This window comes from Fusarium odoratissimum (genome assembly GCF_000260195.1).
Source record: "Fusarium odoratissimum NRRL 54006 unplaced genomic scaffold supercont1.46, whole genome shotgun sequence".
NCBI classification, from domain to species: domain Eukaryota; kingdom Fungi; phylum Ascomycota; class Sordariomycetes; order Hypocreales; family Nectriaceae; genus Fusarium; species Fusarium odoratissimum.
This window is the reverse complement of record NW_022158726.1, coordinates 1-12,852: the sequence shown is the minus strand read 5'-3', so window position 1 is coordinate 12,852 and position 12,852 is coordinate 1. Positions and strand designations below refer to the sequence as shown.

Here is a 12,852-nt window from a genome sequence, read left to right as displayed (position 1 = left end):
TAGTGAGGCTTGGGGTGAGGCTTAGGCTTGGGCTTCTCGTGGTGAGGAGCAGGGTACTCAGGCTTCTTGGGGTGAGGCTTGGGCTTAGGCTTCTCATGGTGAGGAGCAGGGTACTCGTGCTTAGGCTTCTCGTGGTGAGGCTTAGGCTTGGGCTTCTCATAGTGAGGCTTGGGTGCCTTGGGAGCCTCATAGCTGGAGTAAGAGACGTCGTAGTTGGCCTCGGCGACGGGAGCGGCGAGGATGCCAGTGGCAAGGGTGAGAAGGGTGACAGCAGACAGCTTCATGTTGGCGGTTTGTTTTTGAAGAAAAGGGAACTAAAGAAGGACTGTTGTCTTGTTAAAGAGCGTGGAGAAGTTGCGAGTAAAGAGTGGATGTGAGTGAGTGACTGAAGAGCAGAAAAGAAAAGCAGTTTGAGGAGAGGATATCCAGCTCTTTTATGTGTTTGTGTATTCCTACGATGAATCTACTTTTAGATGCAGCAGTGACATGCTCGTCTAGCAGCCCTGTGAATAATACACTAATCTCGGTTCACGGCTCATAGCGGAAGGTACCAGCAAACTCATTGGTAAGGCAATTCACATCATCCACTACGCCAGCTGAGAAGCAATTGACGTGCTCAGGGGTTGGCGAAGGTTACGGTGATTGGAGAAGTCCGAGGTGCATCTCGGCAGCGCGCGGTTACAGCACTATTGGAAACTAATCCAAGGAATAAGTTCGTATGTTATGACAGTGGCTCACAGGAGGGAAATTTGTCGCCCGCTGCCATTGGCCAGCGTCGTTTAGCCGTCCGGGCTAGCGGTGTCTAGAACGCCTAACCCCTGAGGTTAGGCCAGGTCGGCTGATACCCACTGATTTACCGTCGTGGAGATTGCTGCTGATCGATTGGCTTGGCGATGCGAACTCAACTGAGCTAAGCTTTTTCTGCCCCGTGGATCTCATCTGGGGAATACGAGATGCAGTTCAGGGGTGATTGATTGGAGGGGATGTCACGGAGTTTTGTAGCAGGTGCCGTTGAGGCGTCTGTGTTTGTTGAGGTTAATATTGAGAGTCAGCGCTAAATTCAGGTACTAGCGCCCTGAGACTGTTCCCGTGAGTGCCGAGTAGGGCTTTCAGGGGGTTGTTAGCTCTCTGGGGATCTAGAACCGGAGCCATGAAATGCCTTCCTTTTTTGTTGATCGCATCACGTAAGAATATCGGAGTGACATGAGGTCAACCTCGCAGTGGTCGATGAACATCGCTTAACCGCTGGGCTTACATCTCTTGTTTAAGCATATCGAAAAGGCAAAAGGATTATTGGAAATAGTTCCAAGCCTCTTGATTATCCGAGCGTCTAAACAGCTCCTGTGGCTTTTTGGCGGAGTAATCTTGATATTACCCTACACCGTGATTGCTTCATTCAATTTACGGTCGTTGAATAGCCGCCGTTCTTTGCCACTCCGCTGAGATCCGGAGAGTTGGTAAGCCACAAGCAAGTCTGTGCAGATTGAAGCTCATCTATCAATCTCAACTTGGGTAACATGCATATCCAAGCTCGGATGATGACAGAAGTTTGTCGAGGTCCAGGTGCGTGTTAGAAAATGACAGCCAAACTCTCCATCTATGCATGATCGCAATTAGACAATTTGTAATCTGCCAAACTCCAAGTCCCTTCCCAGAATCTCTTCCAAATCCGAGTCATGTAAATAAACTTCACCAGTGAGCAAATAACTCCCCTTCCCCGCAATGTCACCTCGTAGATTTGCCGCATCCCATTTCTGCGCCTCCTTATGTCCCGGCCGTACCTTCAACGCCTCAATCGATATGTCCCCGTTATACTTCTCTTTAAACGCAATCTTGCGCTTAATGTCCTCATCTCTTGGTGTAAAGACGTAAGGAACCTTGCCGCCTTTCACCGCCATCACAACATCGCCCTTTTCAGCCCATGCCGGTGCAAGGATGAGTCTGCCGCTTTGGGTCTTGAACAGAGCTCGGACCGTCTGTGCTATTTGCAGGGTTCTTGCGAAGTGCGAGGCTTCGGTCTTGCGTTCTTCCGAGATGGCCTTACGGTCTTCGGGTGACCACGGTTCATTGGGATATGCCTTGCGCAGTTTGGCGTAGTCGTTATGTATCTTGGCTATGATGGGCTCTCTTTTGATGATGAATTCTTTCAGGATCAGACTCTCATCTGTGATTTTTGCTTTTTCTTTGTCATGTTCTTTAACGTAATTATTTACCCAGTCGTCAAGCCATTGACAGAACCCGACCATCTTGCTGCTGGGCGGGCCTCTCCACGTTCCAGCAGTGAGAAGGTCACAGAAGACCTCAAGAGGCGACTTTTTTGTCGATTTCGGATATGCAGTCATGTTAAGTATCACTTCTAGTAGATGAAACGGTGGAGCGTAGTTGAAAGACTCCTTCAATGCCGCAGCTTCCTGTGCTCGCTCATTTTCCTTGGAGCTCAGCGTGATCATAGACTCCATATCGTGCGCCAGATCGCCGAAGAAATTATACAAGACACAAGACTCGATGACGTCTAATTGTACTGCTTCAAGAAACAGCGATTTGCCATCAGCCGATATGGATGGACTATTGATCATCATTGAGATGTTTTCGAGCGGTGTGCTGTTTTGCCAGATGAGAGGCTTCATCCCCCGCGAGTTCTCAAGCCATGGCGCAGCGTACCATGATGGTACATCGACTTCAAGCTCTGACAACTTATCATATTTCATTGCTGAGTAGTGGATAGATGTGTCTCTCGTCATGTCGTAGAAGAATGGAGTGCGATATCGCGTTGCGAGCGAGAGGAGGTTCATCGGCTCAGGGCCTGAGAGAAGACTGAGCGCCACCTTCTCAAGAACTGCGGGGAGGTCGATGGCGTAGTCTGCTTGTAGTGATGGCCAATTTTGTTCGTTCAGTGGATCTCCGGGTTGCGTAATCTGAGGATGCTTCTCAGAGCCTCGTTTCAAGCTCGGATTCATCAGCAGCGTCCCTGGCTTGATTAAGGCAAGTCCGCCATAAACCATGTCCCTTGGATCTCTTGCCTCGCGGTCCTTGACCAGCCTGAACCATTCTTGCAGCCCAACCTTGTCACCTTCAGAGATTGTCCGACGTGAATTAAGCAATGAGACAGCTTGGTCAGGCATGTCTCCAAATGAAGTCAATATCTGTGCAAACATGTGCAGCCCGCTGGTGTTCCAAGCGCTCAGAATACTTCTCATCCAACCAAAAGCAACAGAGATATCATCCGCCTCGAACTTGTAATCCCCCAGAAGGAAGATGGCTTCCTTGGCGAGGCATAATTCTTGCAGCACCCAAAGTCTCTTGAACCATTTACGCGTCACGATGAAAAAGACGCAAAGTACTAAATGCCAAAGCGATGTTGTTCCGACTCTGGTGTAGTAAAAGTCTTTGGACTCAGCAGCCTCGGTAATCTCGGGAAGTCCAGTCTTGGTCATTTGGATAAGGTTGGCGACACCGGGTGAGAAAACATGGGGACAAGTACCCAGCCAAATCGTGACTTGGGAAGCTGAGCTGTAGATCCGATTCATCATTTGGACTTGTTGGCCCAGCTCAGCAAGGTTAGACTGGTTGATACAAATTGCGTCAATCCAGTAGAGGCCCGGACGCGCTTTTCTGAGCTGGAGAAGAGCTTGATACAGGTTAGACTTGACGTAGACACCTTTGCCGTCGCAGAGAATCTTGTCCCGGTCGGTGGAGTTCTCAGCAGACCTTGCATCAGGATCTGCTGGCTCAGAACGCGACCGGACCATGAGACGATTGATAGCATGATTAACCGTGTCAACACCGCTGGTGACGACTTTTGAGAAGTTTGGGACCTTTTGAGACAGATATCTCAGCTCGTAGGGGAAGCTTGGTGGGTCCAGCTCCCATGTGTATGAGAGCGCGTGGTATTTGGGGTTGTCCGCTAAGTCAACTGTTTGAAGGGAGCATTGCAGCATCTCGCTGGGGTTCCCAGGCTTGACCTCAAGAAGCCGTATACTTGAAGTGGTCGGCAGCGAAGAATATGACAGTCCATTTGGGCCTGCAGCCTAGACCTTGTGAGCTCAACTTGGAGTACTGGATTCGTCAACGTACAGTGAAGAGCTCTCTCGAGTGACGAATGATGTCACCTCTATCCTGCCACGTCTTTTTCGCCGAGAAGCCAACTTGTCGGTACAGCCTCGACGACCACGACGGGATGCTATTCTCGGGTTGTCCCGATTGTTCCGTACTCTTGGCACTCATGTTTTCAGACATTGTTTCAACGAAAAGTCTTGGATTGAAACGAAACAATGCCAAGAATGTTTCTCTCAGTGATGCCAGCGACTACCCTGTATTTAGTCGGAAATAAGCAATCGCCCAGGCGGGGGCAGTGCTTGGCAGATCGCCAATTATTAGCGGACACGCTTCTGGCGCGTCCAATCATGTTAGTGATCGACAGGCTGTGCAATGAAAATGCGACGCTGGCTGGCTGAAAGTCGCGACATGGACAAATGAAGAGCGATAAGATAAAGATAAGATAAGGATCAGCGACAAAATGACCTGAAGCTCTCGTTTCGGCTCACCACAGCCTGCACTGGGGGATACAAGAGCTTAGTCATCTAGAGCTGGAAATATTCCATTCTGTCAAAAGTTTTCCGAGTCAGCTCTCGCAGGGCTACTTGTAGTGTTCGCCGTTGTATTGGTTGAACTATGCGGCGTTGACTGTTGGCTGTTGGTTGCACGCCGGACTACTTGAGTCAAGTCGCCTTTACATTGGATAGCACGAGGGCTTTTGAATGGAACTTTTGATCAGACGGAACAACAGCCAACAAAGGGATAGCGAGATAAGGCAAAAGAGTAGGATAATAATCGCTTTCGTGCAACGGTGTATAAATACGGGCCAATTATCCCAGTCATCCATTTTCAGAATTCAAACCCAAACATTTTCTGCCAAAAGAACCGCATCAATTATCCCATTTTACAAATCACGAATCATTTAGCATCAACCCGCAGTCCATTATACAGTTGATCCTTCCACCAACCCAAGTTCATGGCCACCGCCAGCTCCAGGATTTGGTACCGTTATCAACAGAGTCGAAGTTATCTTTATCAACATCAACGGAGACTCCAACTTCTGCATCCTTCGAACAGGCACCAACGAACATGTACATCATGCGGTAACCCAGGTGACGAAGCATATAGCGCGGGGCCTCTACCGAATAATCAGCATGAATGTCAGCGAATATTCATGCGTGGTGGTCATGTCTACTGAGAATTCGAAAGAGGAGCTTCTGTTTAGGAATGGCTTCCCGTGGGACAGGCCAAATGATCCTCAGCCAGATGTTATCTTGACGTAGGTGGATGAATAGGCGAAAGGTCCAGAGAGGATGGAATATACAGCGAGTTATCAAATAGAATGTCGTTCATTTATGTGTATGCTAGTCATTTTCAAGTTCCTTTCCGACAAACCAAGTCCCAACAGGTGAAGCATTCCTCTCGGCTTTCTCGTACCAATTCTCATTCACCCAGTGTCACACAATTGATGCTACAACCGATTAGTGCCTTCTCGCGACAAAAGCTTGCCTCAAAACTTACATCATGACCAAAAGACTTGCCATCTATTTATAGCAACGGCCGTTGCTGCAATATCTCGCAGAGTTCTGACAGCACTCCTTCTTACAGCACTTAAGAGTTCGGCAGCAGAAGTTTCCGAGGGAACACTTTCTGGGGAACTTGGCTGGACAGACTTTGGCAGCAAGCTGAAGTCCCTCGCCGTGTGATGAGAGATCGTGACCCTTCTCACTGGCCGAAGCAAGGTCAGGAAGTCCAGCAGCGGCCTGCTTTGAAGCAGCTGCGGAGACGAGAGGGGCGAGAACGAGGAGGATGGCGCTGAACTTCATGATGACTCGATAATTAAGCTTAATCTGGCAATGCAGGATGATGAACTGTCTTTGAGCTGGGGAATTATCTGCTTCTTATAACCCGACACACCGCCATCCGTCAACGGTCCAAAATTTCACCGTCTTAGTCTCTAATGCCTAGCTACAAGCCACTTGCAGCCTTATCTAACTCACAAAGGCAGTTAACCGATGATTCACTGTCTCACCATTCTCACTTTAATCCCGATAGAGTCAAGCCAGGTTCCATCGGAGGGCATAAGGCTGATTGAGAGCAGCGATCATCCCCGCAATTTTGGCAGAGCTGAAAACTTAGCATAAAATGTGCCAGGGAGCCGATCACGGATTGTCGGTGATGCATGCCTTGTCGGGACTCGCGCTGGATGATCGGGCGTTCTGGGATTTGTTAGGCTTATTGTGAGTTATTTATGCGCTGGCTGGTATGAGTATAAAGCTGCCGTGGTTAGAATTCGTGCCTTGATTGGCTAGTATTAAGTTACATAACCTTGCACCAGTTATTTTTAGAGCTTTTCCCGCAATGTATGCCAAATCGGTATAAGCTTATCGGCAGTCAATTCTCTTAACCTACAGGCAACGAGCTGCTTGCAATAATATTGGGGAGTGTTGCGATTGAGGCCCGAAATGACACTACTATTAACTGACACTTGTCTATAGGCACGCGCAGAAGTTGAGTCTGATCCCTTTGAGACATGATGTGGCTGAACGAATCATTAATGAGGAGCCTCAAGACTCGCAGAAATGCGTGCAACCATACAAATAGATTCACAATATGGGAAGTCAAAGGTCTTGAACAGTAAACCCAGAGACTAACCGAAACAGGCAAAGAGTTTTGGGGTAGAACAAATATTGAAATACGCTTACTCAAGTAGTGCAGAAACAAAGCATGTGAACAAACGACAGAGAAAGAGTACCAGAACAAGGCGCCAAGAGATACCATCAAACACCTCAGCACAGGCCACAACTACAGCCAAAGGCAAGCCAAAAAGCGCGGCCTTCAGACACCGGAACACAAGACTCCCGGTCAAAGTTGATACTGCAAAACTTCTCGAACGGCAGATCATATGGTTGCCAACGGCTTCCCGGGCAATCAACTCCCCGGACGACTCGAGGCTTGCGGTCGAGAAGGCAAAGCTTCAGCAGCCGAACTGGGAGAGATATGCAGATAAAGGGGAGGATTGGCCATCAGAATAGGATATGAATGAGGGTGATGCACTCAGTGATGTTATCATGCAGGTTCTGAATGCGCCACTTTGTGACGGAGTTACTGTTGAATGGTTGGGTCAAATGAAAGGCATCGATTGTTAGGACCCTAAAGGAGGCACCGAAGAGAGAGTCCGCTGAATATTGACAGACCGTTTCCGGACGGTTTACCAAGAAATAGTACCATTACTGAGGATTTATCAAAAGTCCTTCCAATCCTTCTGCTTCTTCAAAAACTCCTCCTTGAGGTTCTGATACTCCTCATCCTCCTTACACTTCTCCCAATACCCCCTAAAGATCAAACTCGCCCTCTCCTTCTCATCCTTATCCGGATGCTCATCACTCTTTGGTAATTCCTCCCTCGTGCCCTTCTTATACTTCCGCCCACCAGCATGATTCGCATATCGTTTTGCACGCGTCATACCCATCTGGATGAATTTACGCGTCATGTCCATCCCCACAAAATCGCACTGGTCTTTGAACTCGTTGAACTTGGCCCACAGGTCTTTAGCGCTTTGTCGCGCGATGGGGACTGTGCGGAAGCGCCAGAGGGGGAGAATGGCGGACTTGTAAGGTTCGAATGTGAGGACACCTTGTTCGCCGCGGCCGATGCGGTAGGACATCCGGTGGGCTTCGGATATTGTGTCCATCAAGGGCTTGGCTTTTGATCGTGATGCAGCCATTTCTGGTCTGGGAAGCATGGATATTAGTGACGGAGAGTATTGATTGTGATATACTGACGCCATTTAAATGAAGCTCTGGAGTGATGTTGATATGGAGCATGGAATGCGATGGATTGGTCGCCAGCGAATGGGGCTGGAGCTGGAATGACAAGATCTATGACGTCGGTTGGCATTGAGCCACTAGTCAGACACACAATAGCGGCCATTTATTTAAATAGGTAATTATTACATCAAGTATACAGGATTACAAATAGAACTAACCTAACTATGAATAATTACTTGAGAGTAGAAACGGTGAAGACTTTAAGCATCCTGTGTGTATTTTATGCCGTGAGGCATATTCGCACTAATAAAGACAATTATAAGAAGTAAGCACTTGGCCGCCTAAGGATCTATTTATGACTCTATTAGTCGACGACCATACGGAGAAATCTTCCCACTTTGTCGGCATGTTGTCCAGTAAACTAGGGGCCAAGTCCTAAGGCCTGGCTACTCAGCACTGCGCTAAAGCTTATCGTAATTATAGACAGTCTATGAGATAGTGTAGATCATAATCAGGCCTGACCGAGTAGAGTACTTGGCGTCTGTGGTATCTTCGGGAAGCAGATGGCCATCTCCGTTCGCTATAAGAGCCTCAGCCAATGTGCATTTTCCGACGGTTTCAAAACCAAGCTTTTCATATAAGTGAACAGTAGCGGTGTTTTGGGGCTTGACCATCAACCTCACGACGGTTCTTGTCTTTTGTCGAGTTTCTTGCAGATGTTTAATAACCTCCCGACATAGACCTTGCCCCAATTTTCGTCCTTGGTGTTCTGGCAGAATGAACAGGCTGAGCATTTGCCAACGATCTTCTTCGTCGTCTCCGCCGGGTATCGGCTGACCAGAAATTTCGGGAAGTGTGAAGTCTTTTCTGCTGACTGGACCTCTCAAAGTCACTTGTCCTACCCATTGTGCCATCGAAGAAGCGCCAGGGCTGACAGGGGTTGCAACGCAGACAAAGTTCTCTCTATCGTCCTGGAGTAGGCGATCCCTCCATGCTGCATCTGTGAATTGAGATTCGATTTCGTATGTGGAAGAAAAGGACTCAGGAGAAGCCTTTAGTGCTTTGAGACGCAGGTCGCGGTATTTAATTGCGGATTGATCGACTGAATCTGTCTTGGAGACGTGGGAGAAGGAGTAATGATACAGGGAGGACATAGTGACTGCTTTTGGACCGATCTGGCGTATTGTATGGATGTAAGAAGCTAGGCAAGTGGTGAAGTCTGAAGAGCCATAGAAAAGAAAGACAGATAAATATATGGCTAGTTTATATCTATCCAAATAATCCAGATGCGGCGAAATTATGTCAAATTGTGCTGATTAATAATCTGACCGATGGTAACACTGCACTAGCTTAACCTGACGCAGTTAGAATACAAGATAGGGTGCACTGTAGTGGAGCTCCCTTGCTAAAAGAAATACAAGATAGGGTACACTCCTTAACTTTTGTAATAAGGGTTTACGATAAGTGCTGGTATTACTTTAAGCTTGAGCCGCTATTTAAAGCAGCTAGTTATTTAATTGGTAATTGCTATATTAAGTATATAGGCTCATAAATAACACTGAGTTCACTAAAAGGAAAAGTTTATTAACTTAGTAGTGTTAATTTATTATATCTTAAACGGTTGCTCACTGCGCAGCTGTTCCATACGTTTAGTGACTTATGGTGCTTGCAGATAAATATATCGCAGTGACAGTTTCTCGACGGATGTACTTGGGATTTACAATATATTTATATTAGTTACAACTTCTCACTAGCTACTTAATCGTATCCAGCTCAGTCATTTCCTGCGCAACCATCAGTCCACCCGCTAGCACCCTTGACAATCTTGTTATTCTTGAAACACCTAGACCTCACAAAAACAGGCGTATTGAACGTAAGCTTCCACTCATACCCCTCCTCAGTCGGTTCATCGTAGTACTCAAAGTTTCAAGCCGTCGTGCCAAGTCCATAGCATCCATTCATACTCGGCCTCATCGTCTTCTGACCAAAGTCCCACGTTGAAAACCCGCCGCCCTTTATCGTATATGAACTATGAGAAAAGTGGTACCATCCTTTGAAGGTTCCCTGGGCATACTCTGGTGGTGGCCAGGGTCTGTTGTAGCGCGTTGGGCTGACTTCGTAAGTGTAGGCTCCGTCGTCGCGGATGCATTTGCCTCCGGTCTTCCAATTCAGCCGGCGGTTGGTGTCGCAGCTGTGAATCAGCTTCTTGGAGGAATCGATGCACTGGTTCACGTCATAGTCCGCTACGTCGTCGCTAAGTGAGATCCTGAACTCATGCTCATCAGGAGTGCCCTCCTTGTAGTAGTCCCATCCCTTCTCATGACCGGGCTGCTCGATATTCTTGCAGAAATCTTCATAGTGCTCATCAAGACGATCAGCGCTGGAGAAGATCTTCCAGTTGTCATCCGACCAGCACTTAAACTCGTTTTTAACTTCGCATGACGGGGCATCTATGCCTAGCACCAACGAACGAAGGTCCATCGCCTCCGCCATTGCAAAACTGGCCATAGTAACATGTCCATGCTCGTTCGGATGAAAATTCTCTGCAATCTTGTCCGGAAGACCGATACCCATAGTCCAATCTCTCTTTTGTCTGAGGGACAACCTGGAGGTTTGGGATCGTGACGCCCTAGCGCCCTTCGTACAAGCTCAGATGGGTTGGGGCTGTTGAAGAACTTGAACTCCATATGCTCTCACGAGCTCGCTTCTTCTTGAGTTCACCCCTTGAGTAGTCATAGTAATCTGATTGGTCAAGTCCACGCTTCTTCAGTTCATCACGTTCTCCAGGTGTAGGATTGGTGGGGGGCTTGATGAAATGCATCTCAGGCTGACCTTTACTAGGGTAATCTCCATTGGCAAACGGAGAATACATCTGTCCATCAAAGCTCGCGTCAGTAACCCAAGGATTCCAGTCTGAAAAGCCGATAATATACTTGACCTCGTCATCCTTGGAGATCTCATTGACTGCATCGGCAGTTGCTCTGTTGATTTTCTTGACGAGTGCGTTGAATCTGTGTCGGTGAGCAATCGTCGTTTTCTGAGGCCATTTTATGGGCTCTGTAAACTCTGTTATGTCCCATGCTTCATCCTCACAGTCGCTGTTCTCGGTGCTAAAGAACTCGGCATACCCTAGGACAACAACGATACCGTCCTCTTTCACCTTTTTGTTTAAGGCGTAGAGAATCTCTTTCATGTTGCTCTTGATGATTGTCTCAACGTTCTCCTCGGCGACTTTGAGGACAGCTTCACAGGCTTCATCATTGCCAGCAGAGAGGAGGATGCAATCTGAAATGATACCGGACTGAAAGATCATGGTTAGTTGTTTGTTTCTAGAATCTGGAAGTTGAGTATCTTACCAAGCAGAGATCATTTCCACCAGCTGTCAATATGAACATGTCGAGATCACCTTCGATCTGCTCTGCTTGCTGATAGATCTGACCAGCACGATCCCCACTGCAAGCAGCATACTGGAAACTCTCGACTTGCGAGCCAAGGAGCCTGTCGATGATCATGGGATATGACATGTCATATCTAGAACAATACCAGTTCCCATGAATACTGAACTTGAGGTTGGGTAGTGTAATGTTAAGGGTCTTTATTTTGACATCAACCTCTTCTCCATCAAGGATGCTTCCTAAGGGACGTCCAGAGCCGATTCCAGCGGTGTAGCTATCGCCTATGGCGGCCTATCTCTTAACCCAGGAAAAGTCTGATGGGTCATCATCCGCCCTCTTTGTGGCTTTTGAGGGACGCGAACTGGAGTGAAGACGAGAGTGCCTTAGATGGGGGTTATGGCTTTGAATGACTGAAAACAAACTCAAAATGAAGAGAAAGATTGATAAATCCATCACGATTGTACGGAATGAAAGACAAAGTAGTAAACCAGCCTAACGCGCGATATTTTGTGAGAATTGAGAATGGAAGAAAACAGCGGGTGATGCTCTGGTGGCCTCTTTACGAGAGCGAACATTAGCAAGGACTTTCTGCGCTCTCATGAGATGGTTCCCCAAAGCATCGGCGCAGGCGCTGCCGGCTTGTGCAACGAGCTTACACTGTGACACTGTGCAAAATCTTCTCACTCCATGGATGTCATGTCTTGTTGCTTGTTAAATCACGCACTCTCTAAATAGAAGAGAACAGACCACTGATCGCCAACATCACAATATAAGCGCTGATACTGAAACGCGCACGAGCTTGTGGATGCTCAACCAACAACGGATTTTTCTGCCGGCCGTGGCCAAGCTCTGGCCCTGCAGAACCTTTTTCGATGATCCTTCTGTTGGTCCGGGGTAGTGGTCATGACACTCCGCCCTGCGCTGCCTAAGTCCACAAGCCCCTGCATTGATGAACGAGGCTCATTTAGATTAAGTGCCAAGAGATATTTTGTTAATTATTTATTTAAATAGTAGTTTATTTTGTTAATTAATAATTTATTTCTTATAATTATAATTCTATTCTTAGAAATTTAACTTCAAGGCTTTTAATTATTAAATTACTATTAATTAATAAAGTTATCTACCTAAGGTATTTTTAATATAACCCAGCTTATCTCTAAATGAGGGGTAAAATATTATAACTCTTTTATTTTAAGAAAAGCAGCTCTTTTAGCCAAAATGGCCTTCTAATTAGCACCCTGCGGTTTAATAATTAGGCAGTATAGCAAAGTCCTTATTCTTAATAAGGCGTTCATAGGGTAGTAGACAGGAAGGCCTCACCGCGAAGTCTTAACCAAGGAGATAGGGTTAACTTAAATTCTTCGGCGTATAGATCAGCAGCGAATCAATACTGGAGCAAGCCCCACCAAATTGCACCTCTCATGCCCACGTCACACATGGAGCACTAAACATGCATTAACGTCCGTCACCCAAAGACTGGCCACCCCCACAGACCGGCCACCCCGACCAAAACACCAAGAACCGGATATCATGATCAATTAACTAATTATCTCAACACCACATTTTTTATATTAAATAAAAATTTAGTCAGTGAATATTTAGATGAAACTGAGTACAAAGGTCCTCAAGTTTTAATTTCTTAACCCTATTTG

At 47.1% G+C, this 12,852-nt stretch overlaps 6 protein-coding genes across 6 annotated transcripts in view; all 6 read right to left on the bottom strand.

Moving 5' to 3' along the window:
• The window catches only part of FOIG_14944 (uncharacterized protein), a 1,149-nt gene extending 694 nt beyond the window's left edge, over positions 1-455 (bottom strand). The window contains exon 1 of the mRNA XM_031216242.1: positions 3-455. Coding sequence (XP_031053924.1) covers positions 3-284 — 282 coding nt within the window. The 5' untranslated portion in view covers positions 285-455. The remainder of the gene's footprint in view (positions 1-2) is intronic.
• Positions 456-1,207: 752 nt separating this feature from the next.
• Positions 1,208-4,304, bottom strand: FOIG_14943 (uncharacterized protein). The gene is made up of 2 exons (XM_031216241.1): positions 4,075-4,304; positions 1,208-4,028 (listed from the first exon to the last, which is right to left on the bottom strand). The coding sequence occupies exons 1-2, from the start codon at positions 4,234-4,236 to the stop codon at positions 1,614-1,616; spliced, it is 2,577 nt and encodes an 858-aa protein (XP_031053923.1). The 5' UTR covers positions 4,237-4,304; the 3' UTR covers positions 1,208-1,613.
• Positions 4,305-5,364: 1,060 nt separating this feature from the next.
• Positions 5,365-5,861, bottom strand: FOIG_14942 (uncharacterized protein; the record flags this gene model as incomplete). Its single annotated transcript, XM_031216240.1, has 2 exons — positions 5,365-5,506; positions 5,557-5,861. The coding sequence occupies one exon, from the start codon at positions 5,859-5,861 to the stop codon at positions 5,580-5,582; it is 282 nt and encodes a 93-aa protein (XP_031053922.1). The 3' UTR covers positions 5,365-5,506; positions 5,557-5,579.
• A 1,297-nt stretch (positions 5,862-7,158) lies between these two features.
• Positions 7,159-7,859, bottom strand: FOIG_14941 (uncharacterized protein). Its single transcript, XM_031216239.1, has 2 exons — positions 7,821-7,859; positions 7,159-7,769 (listed from the first exon to the last, which is right to left on the bottom strand). The coding sequence occupies exons 1-2, from the start codon at positions 7,823-7,825 to the stop codon at positions 7,280-7,282; spliced, it is 495 nt and encodes a 164-aa protein (XP_031053921.1). The 5' UTR covers positions 7,826-7,859; the 3' UTR covers positions 7,159-7,279.
• A 434-nt stretch (positions 7,860-8,293) lies between these two features.
• On the bottom strand, positions 8,294-8,959 carry FOIG_14940 (uncharacterized protein; the record flags this gene model as incomplete). Its single annotated transcript, XM_031216238.1, has 1 exon — positions 8,294-8,959. One exon carries the CDS (start codon positions 8,957-8,959, stop codon positions 8,294-8,296), a length of 666 nt encoding a protein of 221 aa, XP_031053920.1.
• Positions 8,960-9,731: 772 nt separating this feature from the next.
• On the bottom strand, positions 9,732-11,329 carry FOIG_14939 (uncharacterized protein; the record flags this gene model as incomplete). The annotated part of the gene is made up of 3 exons (XM_031216237.1): positions 9,732-10,410; positions 10,451-11,106; positions 11,162-11,329. The coding sequence occupies 3 exons, from the start codon at positions 11,327-11,329 to the stop codon at positions 9,732-9,734; spliced, it is 1,503 nt and encodes a 500-aa protein (XP_031053919.1).
• Between the last annotated feature and the right edge of the window lie 1,523 nt (positions 11,330-12,852).

What these genes read in the sequence shown, in the direction of transcription:
- FOIG_14943 (XM_031216241.1), bottom strand. Translation starts at nt 4,236, where the DNA reads ATGTCTGAAAACATGAGTGCCAAGAGTACGGAACAATCGGGACAACCC. An exon ending in ACTCGAGAGAGCTCTTCACT is followed by an intron (nt 4,029 to 4,074) that starts GTACGTTGACGA and finishes CACAAGGTCTAG; the next exon opens with GCTGCAGGCCCAAATGGACT.